Genomic DNA, 17633 nt, shown 5'->3' with positions numbered 1-17633 from the left:
TGAGGTGGCATTAGAAACTGGCTGCTGGGGATCAGCCTTCCCATCATGCTCAGACTGTGGCATCTGAGGTAACTGAGCCAGGAGAGCAGCAGTGTTTTTATCAGAAGTAGACTGTGTTGGTGGTACAGGTCTGAGAAACAAGACTTACTGAGAGAATTGTGGATACTGAAGTATTAATGCGAACACAGGATGCTGAGCTGCAGGCCCTTCTTGGTTTTTGCTCTTAGAATCTGCAGTAGGACCTGAGGGTAACTGTGGTTATTGGGGCCGTGGTGCGACTGTACCTGTTGTAGGAGCAGGGGTGTGTGCCGGAGGGGTGGGCTCAGGAAGCACTAAGTATCATGTAAACACTGGAAAATGGGGGAACTGATCTTACTACCTGACCACTGTCACTGGGAGGCATAGTTGTTGCTGTGGTAGGCTTAATGTCCGGTAATGAAGAGCACATGACTAAGAGCTCAACATCCACTAACAGAAGAGAAAGTAGACACTCCGAATCCTACAATGAAACAAATGGGGTAAATTAAAAGCATGTGTACATTTCAGCTTTTTACCACAAGAGGCGCCACCACCTTGAACTCTATACACAATCAGTGCAGTGAGTGTCAGTCCTCAGGAAAACACTTCACAGCAAGGCAAGACACTGTCATTGGTGACCCCATGAATGTAGTGGTAGCACATAATCACCACGCTATGGTTTGGGAAAAAGGGTGAGAAAAGGTTAAGCTCAGATTGTAAGAGTTTTAGGTGAATTGGAGTTGAAGTTAATTTACTGAGGTACTGGGACCAGTATTAGGACAAATTTATTAAGATTCTTAATTGAAATTCAGTTTTTGTACAGCTTACTGTTGAGAACAAGACATACATGCTTTGGAACTAACTCTTAACCTGGAACTTACCGCTGTCCACGGGAATATGAGGAGCTCAGACCTGTTTGACTGTCAGAGTCGTCAAGTTGTCACTACATCATACTGATGGATCCAGGTGCTTGAGTTTTGCATCCATCAAACTGTGCAACACTGGAAACATAAGGACAAATTCAATTTGCCCTGCCATGGAAAACTGTAACATTAAATTCACTTTCATTCGCTCTCTCTCAAAACTGATATATTGCAACATGCTTAAAAAATACCCAGGAGTTTTTGATCAGCTGTGTTGCTGTAGAGTAATGGTTTGAGGAGCATGGTCCATTGCTCTGCCAGCATGCACACAAGGACCCCCATGCAGGCTATGAGCATGTTCATGACATATTATACTTTTCTGCCCACTGTGGAGGGCCATACACACCAGGTCTCAATGTACCCTGGGGACTATAACGGGTATCATACCCCTTCACGTCACATGTCAAAAATAATCATCTATTATCATATGAGGCTGACATGTTTTTGAGAAATCAGATGAACCCAAGACTTGCAGGTTTTATAATGAAAGAAAACGGCTTTCATAGTTGCCTAACAGGCCTGTTGGTATTAACCAAGCATCAGTAGCTTTTATAGTCCAACAGTCAACGTATTGGATCCTGACACTTCTCTAGCTTTGGGGGACAGCATTGGTTTGTGTGGTCAGGTGAATAGGCACTTTGCTTGATTAATCTGGATTTTCAATCAGTGAAAGAAAAAACAAGTTTTTGATAGCAATGCTGGTTCATATTCTGACCCATTAAATGTAGTTCTGGCATTCACTTTTCATCTGCCTTTAGTTCAACTAAAAAGGCAGTTAAGATAGTCTTTCTTTTAAAAACACATTTCAAGCAAGTTGATAAAAAACAATTACAGATAATTCATATAAAAGTCACTTTATTTAGAAACAAGAAAAGGAAAACATCAAATCATGTAAAGTTTTGCACATTACCATAGATAACAAATAATAAATGCTCACCTGACTTTTAACCAGTGAGGTTTCTACACTAATCTGATGTAAACAGGAGAGCTGCGATTAAAATTTTCAACATACTGTCTGAAAACTGGTATGTCCTGCATAACATTGACATATAGAAACAAGCATTATAAAAGTCTAATGTTGAAATGCTCATAACATCCACTAGGAATAAAATATTGTCATTTGCACCTTGCTCCTACCATTTCCATGCAGTTAAATGTTTAACACATGAACATGAAAATATATCAAGATCTGATGAAAGTCAAAGCCTTATCTTTTCCAAAGCAGACACATCTTATAAAATCAAGGAGGATCTGTGTGATACTGTAGGGTTGTTCAATTACTTTCAAGATAATATTAGTGATCAGTAATCAATATCAGTTTTTACTTAGATGAGGCCTTGTCTTTCAAGAGCATTACTGTTCACAATATGTGATTATGCCTTTTCATCGAGGTCAGATGATTAAAATAGTACAAGTCGCTCCTCATGTAAGGGACATAAGCTTAGAGGTCTGTGACATCATCATCAGACCAGTCATGCTGATGCATGACCGCTGAGAGCGCTGAATTTAACTCTTCTCCCTGATATACAGTGGTTGGTGACCCAATGCTACCATTATAATCCGCTGTAGCACTGGGTGACTGTATTGGCTCTTTGGCTTGGAAATGGTCAAGAGATGCAGAAATGGACTCAGTATCCAACATCCACCCATAGCCGACATAAGCTGGAGGTAATATTGTTGTGCCACCATCTCCATCACTGGTGTTTGTGATCACGGTGTGAGTCCAAGAGGGAGGTGGAGGTGTGAACAGACCTCCTGCTACAAGCTGTCCGTGATGAAGGGCATTGTCAATGCTGCGCCTGAGGTTAATAGGAGATGGGGGCCGCATGTCGAATTCTATAAGTGAAAGGACACATTCATGTTCCCCAACTTTTTGCCACAGCAGTGCAGCCTGGGAGTCAGAGCTGCTATTGCTAACAGGATCAGGCTTGTATTCGGTTATAATGGTAGATGGCTGATCATCATACTGGCACATTACATTGTTGCTGATAGCTGCTCGAGACAGGTTATATTTTGCCCAGTTATTTGGCATCAGGCCTTCCCATGTTTTCTCTGATTTTCTTAGTGGCCCTTTTCGTACAGTGGCCAAGACCCTACCCCACAAGCTTTTCTCCTCCACCCCTTTAGACACATCACTTCTGCCCTGTCCATTATCACCCCTTGAATTACCCCTAGAGGGAAGCCAGAAGAGCCAAGATCCAAGGACAAGCAAAGAGAATCCCCAGGCTAACTCAAGGATTCTTGCCCAAAACTGACTGAGCCACCAGCCCCAGCCAAAGCGCCTCCAGTTCCCCAGTAACCCATAAAGCCAGAGGAGACTATACATCTGAAGGCTGCAGCAGAGCACCCCGAGGAAGGCACACACTGCTGCTACCCGCTTTGCTCGCTTCTCAATCATCTGTGAAGGAAACCACTGAGGTACAGAGGACCTGAGGAAGGGTTGTAGGTGAGAAAGAGACTTGGTGATTATTCCCATGCAGAATGGGAGGCCCCAGCAGAGGGAGAGGGTCTGTAGCAACAGAGGGAGAGCAGGGGATAAAATTGAGGAGTGTAGGTCTGCTATAAGTAATGCGGTGCAATGTGATACAGCCAGCCCTCCAACCACCCATGGGCTCTGCAGCTTTAGTGGAAAAAGTAGTAATTTCAACCCTCTGAGTGTGACCAGAGCGAGGGCGACCTGTGCCCACAGAAGAAGCTGGAGAGGAATGTTATGGAACGCAGCCAGAGTAGCACGAGACAGGATTTGACGGGTGCCATAAGGATCAAGTAGAAGGAGGACACCACGTAAAGTACCACCTATAATTAGGAGGCTATTCGCCAGGGTCAGGGAATCACAGAGGGGATGAGGAAGAGTGCATGCACCAGCCATTCCCAAAAGCGCCAGGACTGCCATCAATATGAAAAGGCTGGCAGATCCAAAAACATGTATTTCCCAGGCAAATGCCAGTGTGCGGCTCATGTCATCCCAGAGCAGACTGGTGCCATTTAAGTTTTTAAGAACAACACAAGGTCTAAGACCAAGGAAACAGGGACTTCCAGGTCCTGACGGGTCCTGGTTCGTCACAGCAGTAAACACATAAGTTTGGACAGGGAGTTCAGAGACTTCCCCACCTGAAAGAGAGACAGAGAGATAAAGGAGAAGAATTCAACTGGCAATTTGTAACAGTATAAAACACAGTGTTGTGAAAATATCTTTTGCATCTGTTGTATATTTTAATATATGGCTAAGGGGGGAGGGGTTTTTTTGTTTTTCATCTAATAGTGATAATTAAATGATGTATCAGAAAGTGACTCAGCTTGAGTGTATTTAAAGAAGAAAAAGGAGAATGAGAACAATGACGTTATGTTTGACTTCAATTTACTATCATATGTTCACTCACCATCCAGAGACTCATCATTTACTATGGATGTATGACTCTCTTTGAACTGTTCCTCACTTGTTATGTGGCTGCCTTCCGAGAAAGCTTCCTCTGAGACGATGTGTACACTGGAGTGGGTGTGTCCTGTAATTGAAGTATTAGCTTTGTCAGCTCCTTGGTCATGAGCCTGTAAGTGGTGTAGAATAAGCTCCAGGGTTGTAGTTAAAGTTTTTCCAGACCCAGAATGGTTTTCATTGCTGGCTGGCTCATGTTCCTTTGTCTTATTGATGAGTTTCTGTGATGTTACACTGTCGACATTATGTCCACTGCCTTCCACGGAGTCACTGCTGCTTTCTGAATGGAAGATTACTTCCCCGGCCAAGCTGTCAGTGGCATTGCTGTTCCTGTCCGTGCTTCGGGTTACTCGGACCGAATCGGAGTTGTCCAGTGAATGTGAAGTTTGAATAAGACATCCAAGTGAAAAGAGAGACAGTGTAACGAAGAACAAAGATGAACGCCCCATTTTTTGTCACCAAAATAAAAATTCCAAGACCTGTAGGTCAACAAAAAAGAGGAAAAGTTGACATGTACTTCCACATCTATATGGAAACATTCTGGGCTACACACACATAACTATTCAACTGCAGAACAACCGCCCTTATCATGTATCAACATGATATGGACTTTACTATTTAAGACACTAGGACACTATTTTACATAATTGTGAAACAGTTGTTAGTAGAAAGACTTAAGAGGTTAGGTAGACGTAAAGAGTCCCGCAGATTGCCAGATAATTGATCTTGACTTTCAATCCTATAAAGAACAATCATTCGCCTGTGTAATCCAGTGGGGCTGCCCACTATTTTTTCAACAAAAATACAGCACAGCTTAGCAGAGACACAGCACGAGGACTGGCTCATGCTGTGTCTCTGCCAAGCTGTTCGTGCCCTTCGGGGCATAAAGGTCAAGCTGCCATTTCAGTGGTACGCAAATCACAAAACAATAAAAACAAATCATAAATGACTAAAGTGAGTAGGAAATACACTAGAGCCCAAGTGCCATGAATGTTATGTTCATCCTGACAACATTTCTTGCAGGTGACCTGATTTTCCAAATGGAACTTCAGGTGAGTTCAGATCATAATTTAATGTTATTTCTGTTGCTGTTTATTTTAACATTGCTCAAAACATAAACCATAAGGTTAAGAAATGCCCTGTGTCCCGACTTACTGCTGAGAAATTCTACTATTAGATTTTTAAAAAGTGCGATCTTTCCAAAAAAGAAATACAGAAACATTGAAAAAGCTTTACATGCGATGCAATTTGTAGTGGATTTTCCAACTATTACAGCCATTTTACAACATAACCAAAACACATTAGTCCATTGCCAAAACAATCTCTGCTAAACAACCACCCCAACTAACTCCACACACACACACACACACACACACACACACACACACACACAAATTAAAATGCTCAGTAAAGTGACTGTGTACCTGTGATTCCTTGTGCGCTGCTTCCTGTTAATGCTTCACAGGTTGCACTCCATCTCTAGTTGCAGTTCAAAGGTGTGTAACATCTGATTTATGATGTGGAGAATAAGGAGCATCACAGTGAGGGTTGATCACATTGGATTTATAGACACGCTCACAGCCATCTAGCCTTCAAGCTGACGTCTTATTCGTATTACTGCGCCGTCTGGTGACTTGGCAGCCTCCCATCACGAAGTCACCTGCAGAGACAAAGAGCATGACCTGAATGCCAGGGGTCCCTTCAGAAATAGAATTGCTTGCATGAATATCTGCCAGGTGATCGTCTTCACGCATGGATATTTAAAAAGGAAAATATTTTTGTAAATAATTTACTTAATAAAAGTCCACATGTCTCACCTAGCTACCTCTCTCTACAACAGTTGTGTGAAGGCAAATCCCTTCTAGAAAGGATTACAGTAAGATTCTTACAGTGGCACAAAGTCACATGAAGTGATAATGTGCAGCCAACTAGACACGAGTACTATAGTATTGTTTCATGCCAGTTTATGGGCTTATTAGTTTGTATGTATGCATTTGAAAAGTCTTATGTTAAACATGACATAGCACATGGACAGTAGATGTTATGCATTCTATATGATGTAAGAAAATGTATACAAGATTGTTAGAAATGGTGTTTTCTCTATCATTGGGATCTACATAATTTTATTAAAGGAAAAATATTAATATACATATATAAATACTACCATTTCCACCAGAGAGCTCTTACAGAGTCTCAGACAGACTGCAGTAAGTGTGGGAATTAACTGTTTCCCATCCAGTGTGTAGAGGACATAGCCTATGCACATGGTTCATCTGTCTTGGTCCACCTTAAGAGGGGTGAGAGGCAGTTTGTTGTGGAGCAAACAGGGGGAGGCCCTCAGTGGCACATGCCTGGCTCTTTAAGGCAGACTGGGGAAGTTAGATTTTGTTAAAGGTACATGCATTCAAATATTTACCAGGCTTTGCCAAAACCATACTGAAAATCCTTTTAACTCTATATATTTATCTATCTATCTATCTATCTATCTATCTATCTATCTATCTATCTATCTATCTATCTATCTATTTGATTGCATAATAATTTCTCATCTACTGTTTTCCTTCAGCTTTTCAGTGTAATAATAATTACAGGTAATACAGAATGATTGTATGTACAGATAATATGGTATGTCTCCAAATGACCCACTATTAATCTAAGAGATTTGGCTGATGATCTGATTTTGACTCATTTAAACAGACAAATAATGAAATCTGATTAAGCATCATTACAGCTCGTGACGGACTGAGCGTTGACTTATGCCCATCATAGCTGCATATGTGGCGTCTGAATGTAATTTTAGTTTCCATGTGACATTTGCAAAGAGCCACATATTAATGCAGGTCTTGGTCATGCTGTGGGATGGGACGCTTGTTAACAGGACAGCGCGGCAGGCCCGTCGCCTGGCAGAGCAGTCTGAAGAGGAGTCGCGTTTTTCTCGGGGCCTATACTTCCGTCATTTTATATCTCACTGGATAAACACTGTGGACCCGATTCTGCATGTGTGGCGGTGTGGCGCAGGCTGTGGTAATACTACTGGTGATTCTGCTGGATAAATCAATCTGCTTGGGAAACTTGTTTTGTACGGACAGCAGCCTGGATCTCACCCTGAAACAAGCAGACGTCAGAGACCTCGCCTGCTTGCTGCCGTCGCTGCTGCTTAATTTTATCTAATCGAAGCATTGTTTGCGGGATTACACCGCTGCCACATGCACTATGTAGCGAAGTGAATGGCATGCTGCTGGTAGCTGTTAGACGTTTATCGGCTTTTTAGTTTTAAACACCGTGCCTTGGCGGAAAGGAGAGGATTTCGTTTTATTTAAGGTAGCATGACAGGATCCGGAGTCATCGAGCTAGCTAGCTAACGTTAGCACAATGGTTAGCTAGTTAGCTAGCGTCATGTTACTTTAATGAATGGGCTGTTGCTCTAAATGTTTGTTAACGTATCCTATGATATGCAGGCAGATCTTATACATTAGACACCGCATTGGTATCTGTCGGTGTTTTGATACAGTCAGCGAGCCAATTATCCATATGGGTTGTGACAAAACAGTGCCTTGCTAACAGTGTGAAGCTAGCTTGCTAACCACTAGCTATAACGTAGATACTATTATTAGGCAGTCTGCACATACAGTCTGGAAATCATACTGTTGGTGCCTTGATCAGTGGCTTTATAAACACTTAACGAAAAGTCTCAGTAAAAAAGAAAAAAAAGGCTCAGCTGTGAATGTAATGTTTAAATTACTAGACAAAGTTGATTGAAACGCAGCAGACTTTGTATTACAAGTCTAAATGCACTTTGTCCCATTTTGTTATTTCAACGCCCCCTATCTAATTAGTAACTGTTTAAATCGTACTCTTTAGCTCATTATGTCTTGTTCCTGTAAATGTAGATGCAAGATTACACCACCGCCCCCTCTTCATGAGAATTTTCTCTATTAAAGATTTCAATACGCCCCATTGTGAATGTAAACTGTTTGGTACTTGATTATAATCTACAATGTTTAAAGATCTGTTCCCTTCTGTCTAGGTCAAAGTGACGATGAATGAGCAGGAGAGTGGGGTTGTTTCCTTCGATGAATATGTGCGGCAGAAGGCGCGCACTGTGCCTCAACACAGGATGAAGGAGTTCCTGGAGTGTCTTGCCAAGGGCCCAGAGGTGCTGCAGGAGTTCAGCCAGCAGGAAGGGGCAGCCACCACCACAGCCATGGTGTACCAGCAGCAGGGTACCAACTGTGTCTACACAGACAGCACAGAGGTGGCTGGGTCGCTTTTAGAGCTGGCTTGCCCGGTAAAAATCTTTTAACATGGTTATTGTTGAATGATATTATTGCTATTGTTCAGAGTGGTACAATATGTTGCACCTTTTATTTATATATTCTTCTTATTTATTTATTTATATATTTATATATATATATATGTGCATGTTTTATGACAGGTACAGGTGACCTCGGCAGATATTTCACCTCATCTGTCTGTGCACCAAGGGTCTGAGCAGCAGCTTCAAGTGCAGGTTAGTTTATACGCCAGTATCTGGTATCTCATACCATGTTTAAACTTCTCAAAACAGATGGGTCTGGAAAGGCCCAGAAAAATGTATTAATATCACTATGAAAATACAATTCTGTAACAAATGTGACTTTTTCTGTGGGGAAGAAATTGTTTCTTGGGCAAAATACCTGTCTGTCTGACCTGGTCAGTATTGATTGTTTTGGTATCAGTGCACGTTATTAACAGATTTATCACATTTTATTACAAGGAATGCCATAATTAATTTGGAGATAAGGTGAATTTATCATCGAAATGAATTTACTTACTTCACAGAAAAGAGTACTTCACAATTTTTGAGTGAACAGAAAGTATGTTATTGCTTGCTGCTGAGCCTGTTTATTTTTCATGCTCCCACACTGTTCCAGGTTCAGATCCAGGAACAGCAGGGCCAGACAGTCGGCCAGGTTCTTCAGGTGGCCTCTCCCTCTCAGCAGGACCTGCAGGGAATCTCCACAGCCCAGCTTGTCCAGCAGGGAGAGCTCACAGAGGAGCAGCAACAGCAGGTACAGTATTAATTTCCATCACCCATATCAAGTGTATCCATGTGATGAATTTCTGCTGGGTTTTTTCACAACGCTGCCTGTATTTTACAGATTCAGGCACAGTTGGTTGCAGCTGTGGCCGGAGGACAACAAATCCACTTACAAGGAGCGCAGCATATTCAGCTGCCAGGGGGTCAGCAAATTCAACTTCAGGCTGGCCAACAGATTCAACTACAGGGCGGCCAACAGATTCAACTACAGGGCGGCCAACAGATTCAACTACAGGGCGGCCAACAGATTCAACTACAGGGCGGCCAACAAATTCAACTACAAGGTGGACAACAAATTCAACTACAAGGTGGCCAGCAGATCCAGATTCAGACCATAGAGGCCATGTCTCCTTCCCAGCAACAGGACTCTCCCAGGGAGGCAGAGAGGAGGTCCGGCACTGTCTCAACTGTTCTCCAACCTGCCAAGAAGCGTAAAGTGGATGTCCCTCTAGCTGTTTCCTATGCGGTTCCACAGGGTCAGCAGGTGGCTACAGTTCTGGCCATCCCTCAAGGGCAGCAGCAAAGCTACGTGTCCCTACGACCAGATCTGCTCACTGTTGACAGCGCTCAACTGTACAGTACAACAGGAACAATCACAGGTCCCACAGGTGAGACCTGGACCATCCCTGTGTACTCCGCTCCTCAACAGCAGGGTGTAACTCACATTGCTATACCACAGGAGACATACAGCACAGTGCAAGTTACCACCACCAACGGTAAGGACAAAATGTCCCCCAGTTCCTCATCAAGGTCTGCAGATGGGCAGTTGGCCTCCACTGGAACACAGGAAGAAATAGTACAGACCCTGTTCCCAGCACAGTTCATGAACGGGAACATTCACATCCCTGTGGCAGTGCAGACTGTAGGAGGGACTTACAACACTACACAGTCGGTACACATATGGGACCCAAGTCAACAGCAGAGCCAAGGAGAAGAGGGACAAGAACAGCAGCTCCATCTGCAGGTTAGAAGAAACCCTTTCCTAACAGCCATACTGTGGACTAACTACACATCTGTATGGCTGGAACTGCTTTGTAGCCTGTTTTTTCATAGCTCAATGCATACAGTGGATGAACAATTAAAAAATGAATCCTTATGCTGTGATGAGAATGAAAATTGTGGCAGCCATGAGTCCTTATAGTCAGGGAATACCAAGAATAATACCTAAAATCTACTAATTCAAAGCTGCTGATACTGTGGGAAACCTTGCAAATACATCTTGGTGTTATTTACTTATTACTGCATGATTTTACTATTATCTGATTATCATGTGAATATTGAGATGTGTTTTATTCTTGCTGACCTTTTTAACACACAGCATTAACTTTGTTTTTATTTTGTTCCTGTGCAGGGTCAACTACAGGCAGAGTCTCATGCTGAACCACCCACTGAGATTCTGGTTCCTGTCTGTCTGAAGCCAGAGGAGGGCTTGGAGGTCTGGCGCCTTTGGGTGAAGCGAAAAAACACAGAGCTAAGCAAGCAGGAAAAGACAAAGCTTGCACCCATAGGACGTAAGTCAACCTGAAATCATTTTGTCATACATTCATTTATGACATTTGTCAGACATCATTATGATTACATGTTCTTACTTAAACCACTGGACGCAATATAATTTCTTTTTTAAATCGCTGATGTGATAACAACTTTTATTCTGCTTGAAACTGAGAAATAAGCAAGTAAACTTTTTAGCACTAACACAAGTTTGTCTGTGCTCTTCTCTCTGTGGCTGCGTCCAGGTCGTCAACCCCTGCGTTTTCAAGAAGACTTGGTGTCCAGTGCGGTGGCTGAGTTAAACTTGGGTCTTTCCCTAATGACACAGGAAGCTCGTGGAACAGAGGAAGAACAATTTGCGCCCGATGTTCTGTATTACGTCTTCTTGTGTATACAAAAGGTTAGTATTGCCCTGTTCGAATATGAAGATTGTGTACCATGCCAGAAAGCTATGTGAAGGTACTTATGTGTGTTTCCATCTGTAGTATCTCTCTGAAAATGGACGCGTGGATGATATTTTCTCTGATCCATATTACACACGTTTCTGTGGGTCTTTACACAACATCCTGGATGGTTGGAAACCAAGTGTCCATCCGTTAGGTAAGAGCAAATCAACATTTCCTTGTGTTTTTGGGTTTTTTTTCAATTAAAAAGAATTACTTATTTTGTATTTTCATCTTAGGTTACATTATTCCAAGTCATGTGACAGAGGAGATGCTGTGGGAGTGTAAACAGCTTGGTGCACATTCACCAGCCACACTGCTCACAACTCTAATGTACTTCAATACTAAGTGAGTAACCACCGCTCAGCACCAAATGACCTGAATCTACTCTCTTTTAATGACACAGACATGTGTGTAAATTACAGTGTGGTAAAAATATGTCTTTGTCATAGGCATTTCCGCCTGATAACAGCTGAACAGCACATGAAAGTAGCTTTCTCCAAGGTCCTAAGACACACGAGGAAGAACCCCACTAATGCCAAGGACAAAGCAACCAGTATCCGCCTTCTCAAAGGACAAGGTCCACACAGTGCCACGCAGAAAGGTGCTCAATACAGTTAGCGTCAAAATGAAGTCTTGCTATGAAACACAGCCTCTGACAGCAGAAATTGCTGGTGCTGACCTGTTTTGTGACGTCTGTTTCAGGAACTGATGACATGTACGAAGAGCAGATCGAGGATCCAGAGAATCCTCTTCGTTGTCCCATTAAACTTTATGACTTTTACCTCTTCAAGTGGTGAGTGATGCTCGATCGCAATAATTCTGCCCAACTGGATTATTCTTAAGTATGTACACAAAAAGAAACTTGACTCCCCTTTTCCTTTTCCAGTCCTCAAAGCGTTAAAGGACGCAACGACGCATACTACATGACCCCAGAACCCGTCGTTGCACCCAACAGCCCGATGTGGTACTCATCTCAACCCCTCACGATGCAGCAAGTGGAGCACATGCTAGCTCGCATTATCGTGGTCCGAGAGATCCATGAGATCATTGGTGCTGGTCCAGAGAACATGAGTTAAACTGAGAGGACTGACTGGAGTGATGGGAACTAGTTCTCCAGTCACTGATTGTTGACTATGCAGTACCTGTCCCGACTCTATAAACATCACTGACCATCTCAAATAAAATGGATCAACTTCTGAAACAATCATTATTTTCTTCTGAGGAGTGTATCATGAAATCACTCACAAGAATTTCTCTTCTTACATTTTCTGTTTTCAGCAATCACGTCTAGAACCTTTTTAACTGGCAATTTAAACGAGGCTTTAGTCTCACCACCGCTGGATCATGATCAATCTCTTGGGCTGCTGCTCTCTGAGCTGAGCAGAGGTGGTGCAGTGTTCTCAATACATGAAGATCTTTGACCCTTCACTTCGTAACCTTACAGACCGTTAACCACGTCTTGCTTCTCCTCAAAGTCCCACTATGATGCATTACATCTTAATGGACAGTTGCCGGGACCACCGCTCATGACTTTTTTTGGATACTGACTGCATTTTGGATCATATGTATTGATATGTTCAAACCTGAAGAACTTGTGCCTGTTTTTTTTTTTTCTTTTTTCAAAAAGTACATCATAATTTATGCTTGTGGATCTTTGAGTGAGTCGAACCTCCGATATTCGCAAGGTCAAGTGCTATATTATAGTCATGCAGGTGGTTGGAAACATTTTTCTCAGGTCTAAGCTATCGATTCAAACACCCGTCAAGGATTTTTGCCAACTTATTCCTGTATGTATGTATAGTAGGTTATTAAACAGGATATGCAGATGGAATCATCTTTGTTTAGCTAATGCAGTATTAATCCTTGTATCAAGAGTCATGTCAAGCAGTTCAATAATGAAAAGTATTTAGCGCTGTGAGTGTCTTGAAATGCAACTCTGTTGACATTTGAAATAAGGATTAACTGTGGGCCTTTTAAAAATGACTTCTTGCACCAACAGCATCCATAGCCTAGTGGTACCTCCAGGGAAATTACATGTAAATGTGGATTAACTAGATTGACAAAAGGTTTTAATACAGTTCTGCTTAATTTGTTTATTACTAAAAACGAGTTGTATAGTACTGTACAGTCCTTTTCTACACAGTCTCTTCTGTGTTTGATCATTTTACACAACAGCCCTACGAAAAACCCAGCTTGATATAATTTAATTTCCCATTTAATTTAAATGGTTACACTTTCCCCCCCATGACTGAAATCCTTCACACGTGATGCCCAGTACTTGCAGACATCCACTGGATTGCAAAGAATTTAACCAAAAGCAAGGATGTTGTTATTTTTCATCAGTAAGGCTTAAATGCAGTTGTTTCAATGTCTGTGTGAAGTATTTAGGCAGGGGACAGGACACATCAATGTCTGCTTGACTGGCTCCTGACACTGTCAGCTGTCGAGCGTGCAAATGAAGAGGAAGATACCGGATCTTGCTCTGTTCCAGTCCAAGCTTTCCCAACACGCGTTCCGGTAATTTCTGTGGACCAAAATGTACGATTTAGTTAACAGTGACACATCAGGAACCAAGCCCCTTGCAGAAATGTGGGTCCTCCTTTTCCATTTGTACACGTGTAACAATGTGCCCACATGCAGGCAACAAAAATCAATTTCTACACTTCACTTGAGGTGAATTAATTAAAGCATGAGCAAGCTGATTAAAGGTATTGTTTGGCTCCCAATAGGGTAGGTCTGAGGATCAGTGGAGAGACCTAATCAGTGTTTACCGTGTGAGAGGGAGATTAAAGTACAAGATGCTGATTGGCTCAAGCAATTGCAAGTAATGCTCATTCTACAGTGTGAAAGTTTAAATTACAGTAACAAGGCACATATCTGCACCAGGGTACATCCCACTGTTGCCTGCTGATCTGAGGTATAAAGCAGACAACAACAGCAGCTCTCAGTTTTAACTGCCAAAGACATCTACAGCAGAATAACAACACAAGCACCAAGCTGTCAGCAGCTACTACAAGGATGTTGCGTTTGTTAAATCTTGGTTTCAGCTGCACAATGGCTGTAGGATCAATGTGACTTAAACATATACAGCAAATATAACTCAACATTCTCAACAGGGATACACAGAGACCATAAAGATCAACACTGCACCTTTATGCCCAAGCATACCAAAGTATCGAATGGTGGCCATACAGATGTTTTCACTCATGGCACCATGTCCTGATTCTTTTAATACGACAATTCTCTTTGTGATTAGGCAAAAAAAACAACTAAAGAGCCGTTTAAGTATGGATGAACACAAACACAGCGTCTTTAAAAAAAAAAGGACCACCCCCCTATCAAAGTACGGCTTGAACACTAGCTTTGTCTCGGTTCGTCCTTTGACTGACCTTGAGATCAAAAAGTGACTCATGATATACCACTCTTACTTTAGAGGCATTGGCTCGTTGTTAGTATGTCACTAATGTTCAACTGGCAGATACAGTCCCCACCTGCATTTAATGATTCTCTCCGGCATATGCTACTGCTAACTATTCAGTTATTATGTAAGACTGTAACTAAGAAACGCTGTACTCTTTTGGTGGCTGAGCTAGTCAAAGTATTCAGACCACTAACAATCGACTTATGACTATAAAACGAGTGGCATGGTATGGTATTAATATATGCAGATGGAGAATCATGTCTGTCTGTAGATCACAAACGACATGCCGTTAATAAGTGGAAAGTGTGAAATCAGCATCTGCCACTAAAGCAAGAGTGGCATACTGTCAGCCACTCAGTGGTGTTGCTGCCTTCTTTATGTACCACTAATTAATACTAATGGGTTTATTTAAGGGCACCCTGTTCTTTGTAGTACATTGAAAACAGATTTACCTGGGGTGCCAGTTTGCTCGAGTGGGAGTATTTATGGTCACCGAGAATGGGACATGCCAGAGCTAATGCCATGTGAACCCTCATCTGGTGCTTCACTCCTGTGGGCACAAGAAAAAAGAAAGTACAAATAGTGTCCATTCTTCATAGAGAAAAAAGAGTTTGTCAGTAATTCACTTTGATATGTTTCCCGGTAGCACGGGCCTCTTACCGGTAAAAGGCTGAAGCTCCACAAGGCTGCAACCACTGCTGCTGTCCAGGACTCTGTACTTGGTCACAGCGGGATGAGCTTGCCGATGGGCTCGCACTTTGGTAACACCATCACCTGCATCATTCATTCTGAAAAGAGGACTTAACGCCATCTGTAATTTAAAAAAAGAAGTAGTGAGATTTGACAAATCATGCACCTCAATATGAATAGTTCTACAATAACAAAGTTTATTTTTGTTTTAATCGTTGACTAGTCCAAGCACCTCTAGATAGTTTTCAACTGATAGCATGAAACAGAAAATTTGTGCAACTCACTAAAGCAATAAGTAGATTATCAATTTCAGCATTGATTTTCTGTCATTTGACTTAATGACAGACAATCGTTACAGCATCAAAACCACAGAAGAAGAGACACCTTGTAGTGCGGCCGAGGCCCTGTGACCTCTCTCTCTATGATGGGAATGTCAATCACTCCTTCAGAAGGTACAGGTACACCGACTGTGATGACCCTGTGGAAGAAGAGGGAGCAGGAGAATGACCGACACACACCTGGGTGAGAAATGTGACATGTGAGAGTGAGACCTTGAATCTCTTACTTCTTGAAAAAAAAAAAATGCATACATATATATATGTTCTATCCACCATCCTTTATATTACCAATATTTTCTCTGCACTTGGTTATTTCTGTGCAGGTTGAGTATGTGCTCCACCGCCTCTTCACTCCTGGCCAGCAGGAGAACTCCTGTTGCCTCCTTCTCCAGTCCCAGAGACGGGAGCATCTGAGAATCAGACTTGACCTTCATCCCATCCATCATTTTGGAAAGAACAGGAAGCACAGAGGAGATGGATGTGACCCTCGAGTCATCTGAGAAACAGTAACAACATATGCACATGTATCCAGGTCCAGGTTCCACTTTTTTTTGTAGATTTCCATCAATTGAAAATATCAGTACACACACCTCCAATACTGATAACTGCAATCACTATCACTACCATAATCAATTACCATAATCATAAGAGTTACAGAGCCAAGGGTGGTGTCTTTAAATCTTTAAATTGCTTGTTTAATCCAACCAAATTCCAAGACAATTTACAGTGACACAAACTGAGTAGAGTTAACACAATAAGTTAATTAAATGATTAGTCAATTGCCAGAATGTTATTAGGCAGCAATTTTAATAATCAAAACACATATAGTCATTTGCAGCTTATTAAATATGTGTTTGCTTTTAGTTTTATATCATAGTTGAAGATCTTATACTGTTTTGGACAGTTTGTTTGGACAAAATATTTAAAGATGTCATCTTAGATCCAAGATATTTTTCGGGATTTCTTTTACATTTCAATTAATGGATTATCTTATTAACTTATATGAACATAAATATTCGACAGATTGATCAACAGTGAAATTAATCCTCAGATACAGGTTGAAGTTATGTCCCTTCAAATTTGAAACACAAACTCTTGAACTGTAAATGAAAGCAGTGTAAATCTATATATATATATTATATATATATATATATAAATTAGACAGTCCAGCTGGTTAGTTTACCTCGGACAGGGACACCAAAGGGTTTATTGATGACCACTACATGTTTATCCTGGTACAGCACGCTTCTGTGGAGGTGTTTGGCCAGCACGTTGGGATGAACATTTTGAAGCTGCAGACTGAACCGTTTCAGCTCCATCACCCTCCTCTGTTGGCCGGACACCGGAGGCTCCGCAGCCTCTCGCGTCGTCCTCTCCTGCTGGACTTTGCGGGCCAGGTCGATCGCTGTCCGGCGGGGTTTCTCACTTGCGTCGGTGGCCTGGCTCCGGCTGTGGCACGGCGCTGCCTCCGGGTCCCGGCGGCAGTTTGACCGTGGTTTGACCCGGGAGAAGACGGTGTCCAGGCCGGAGATCCATTCTCTCCTACGGGCTAATATTCTGGAGCTGTTCATTGCGGAACAATGTAGGTAGTTGTGACATTAGCTGAGGGGAAACAAACCCCAGCGGAACCATGCGCTGCTCACCATTAAATTACTTCCGAGTGCCGCCTTTCACAATAAAAGCGTGCAAAGTTTATTTTCCACAAAAATAAAAAAGCAAGAAAATCCAAAAAACACATTATGATAGTTTTAACAGGGACTTTTATTGAACCAACCAACTAACTGCAAATTTCC

At 42.1% G+C, this 17633-nt stretch overlaps 3 protein-coding genes across 6 annotated transcripts; 1 reads left to right on the top strand and 2 right to left on the bottom strand.

Moving 5' to 3' along the window:
- Positions 1-1790: 1790 nt before the first annotated feature.
- On the bottom strand, positions 1791-6313 carry LOC130177851 (proline-rich transmembrane protein 3-like). The gene is made up of 3 exons (XM_056389837.1): positions 5799-6313; positions 4322-4853; positions 1791-4052 (listed from the first exon to the last, which is right to left on the bottom strand). Exons 2-3 carry the CDS (start codon positions 4821-4823, stop codon positions 2383-2385), a joined length of 2172 nt encoding a protein of 723 aa, XP_056245812.1. The 5' UTR covers positions 4824-4853; positions 5799-6313; the 3' UTR covers positions 1791-2382.
- A 732-nt stretch (positions 6314-7045) lies between these two features.
- On the top strand, positions 7046-13516 carry LOC130177814 (transcriptional regulator QRICH1-like). 4 transcript variants are annotated; one of them, XM_056389788.1, is made up of 12 exons: positions 7046-7410; positions 8402-8662; positions 8810-8884; positions 9288-9425; positions 9516-10418; positions 10806-10965; positions 11191-11345; positions 11431-11545; positions 11628-11736; positions 11841-11992; positions 12094-12184; positions 12278-13516. In XM_056389788.1, the coding sequence occupies exons 1-12, from the start codon at positions 7372-7374 to the stop codon at positions 12465-12467; spliced, it is 2388 nt and encodes a 795-aa protein (XP_056245763.1). In that variant the 5' UTR covers positions 7046-7371; the 3' UTR covers positions 12468-13516. The 4 variants fall into 4 exon arrangements, with proteins under 4 accessions (XP_056245763.1, XP_056245769.1, XP_056245776.1 ...); XM_056389794.1 differs by having other exon boundaries at positions 7047-7398; XM_056389801.1 differs by having other exon boundaries at positions 7048-7695.
- LOC130177986 (pseudouridylate synthase RPUSD4, mitochondrial-like) lies at positions 13470-17497 on the bottom strand. The gene is made up of 6 exons (XM_056390051.1): positions 17024-17497; positions 16129-16336; positions 15887-15980; positions 15473-15623; positions 15265-15362; positions 13470-13915 (listed from the first exon to the last, which is right to left on the bottom strand). The coding sequence occupies exons 1-6, from the start codon at positions 17409-17411 to the stop codon at positions 13721-13723; spliced, it is 1134 nt and encodes a 377-aa protein (XP_056246026.1). The 5' UTR covers positions 17412-17497; the 3' UTR covers positions 13470-13720.
- Positions 17498-17633: the final 136 nt, after the last annotated feature.

This window comes from Seriola aureovittata, chromosome 2 (assembly GCF_021018895.1).
Source record: "Seriola aureovittata isolate HTS-2021-v1 ecotype China chromosome 2, ASM2101889v1, whole genome shotgun sequence".
NCBI classification, from domain to species: Eukaryota; Metazoa; Chordata; class Actinopteri; order Carangiformes; family Carangidae; genus Seriola; species Seriola aureovittata.
The sequence above is the reverse complement of the archived record's forward strand: the minus strand, read 5'-3'. Positions and strand labels throughout refer to the sequence as shown.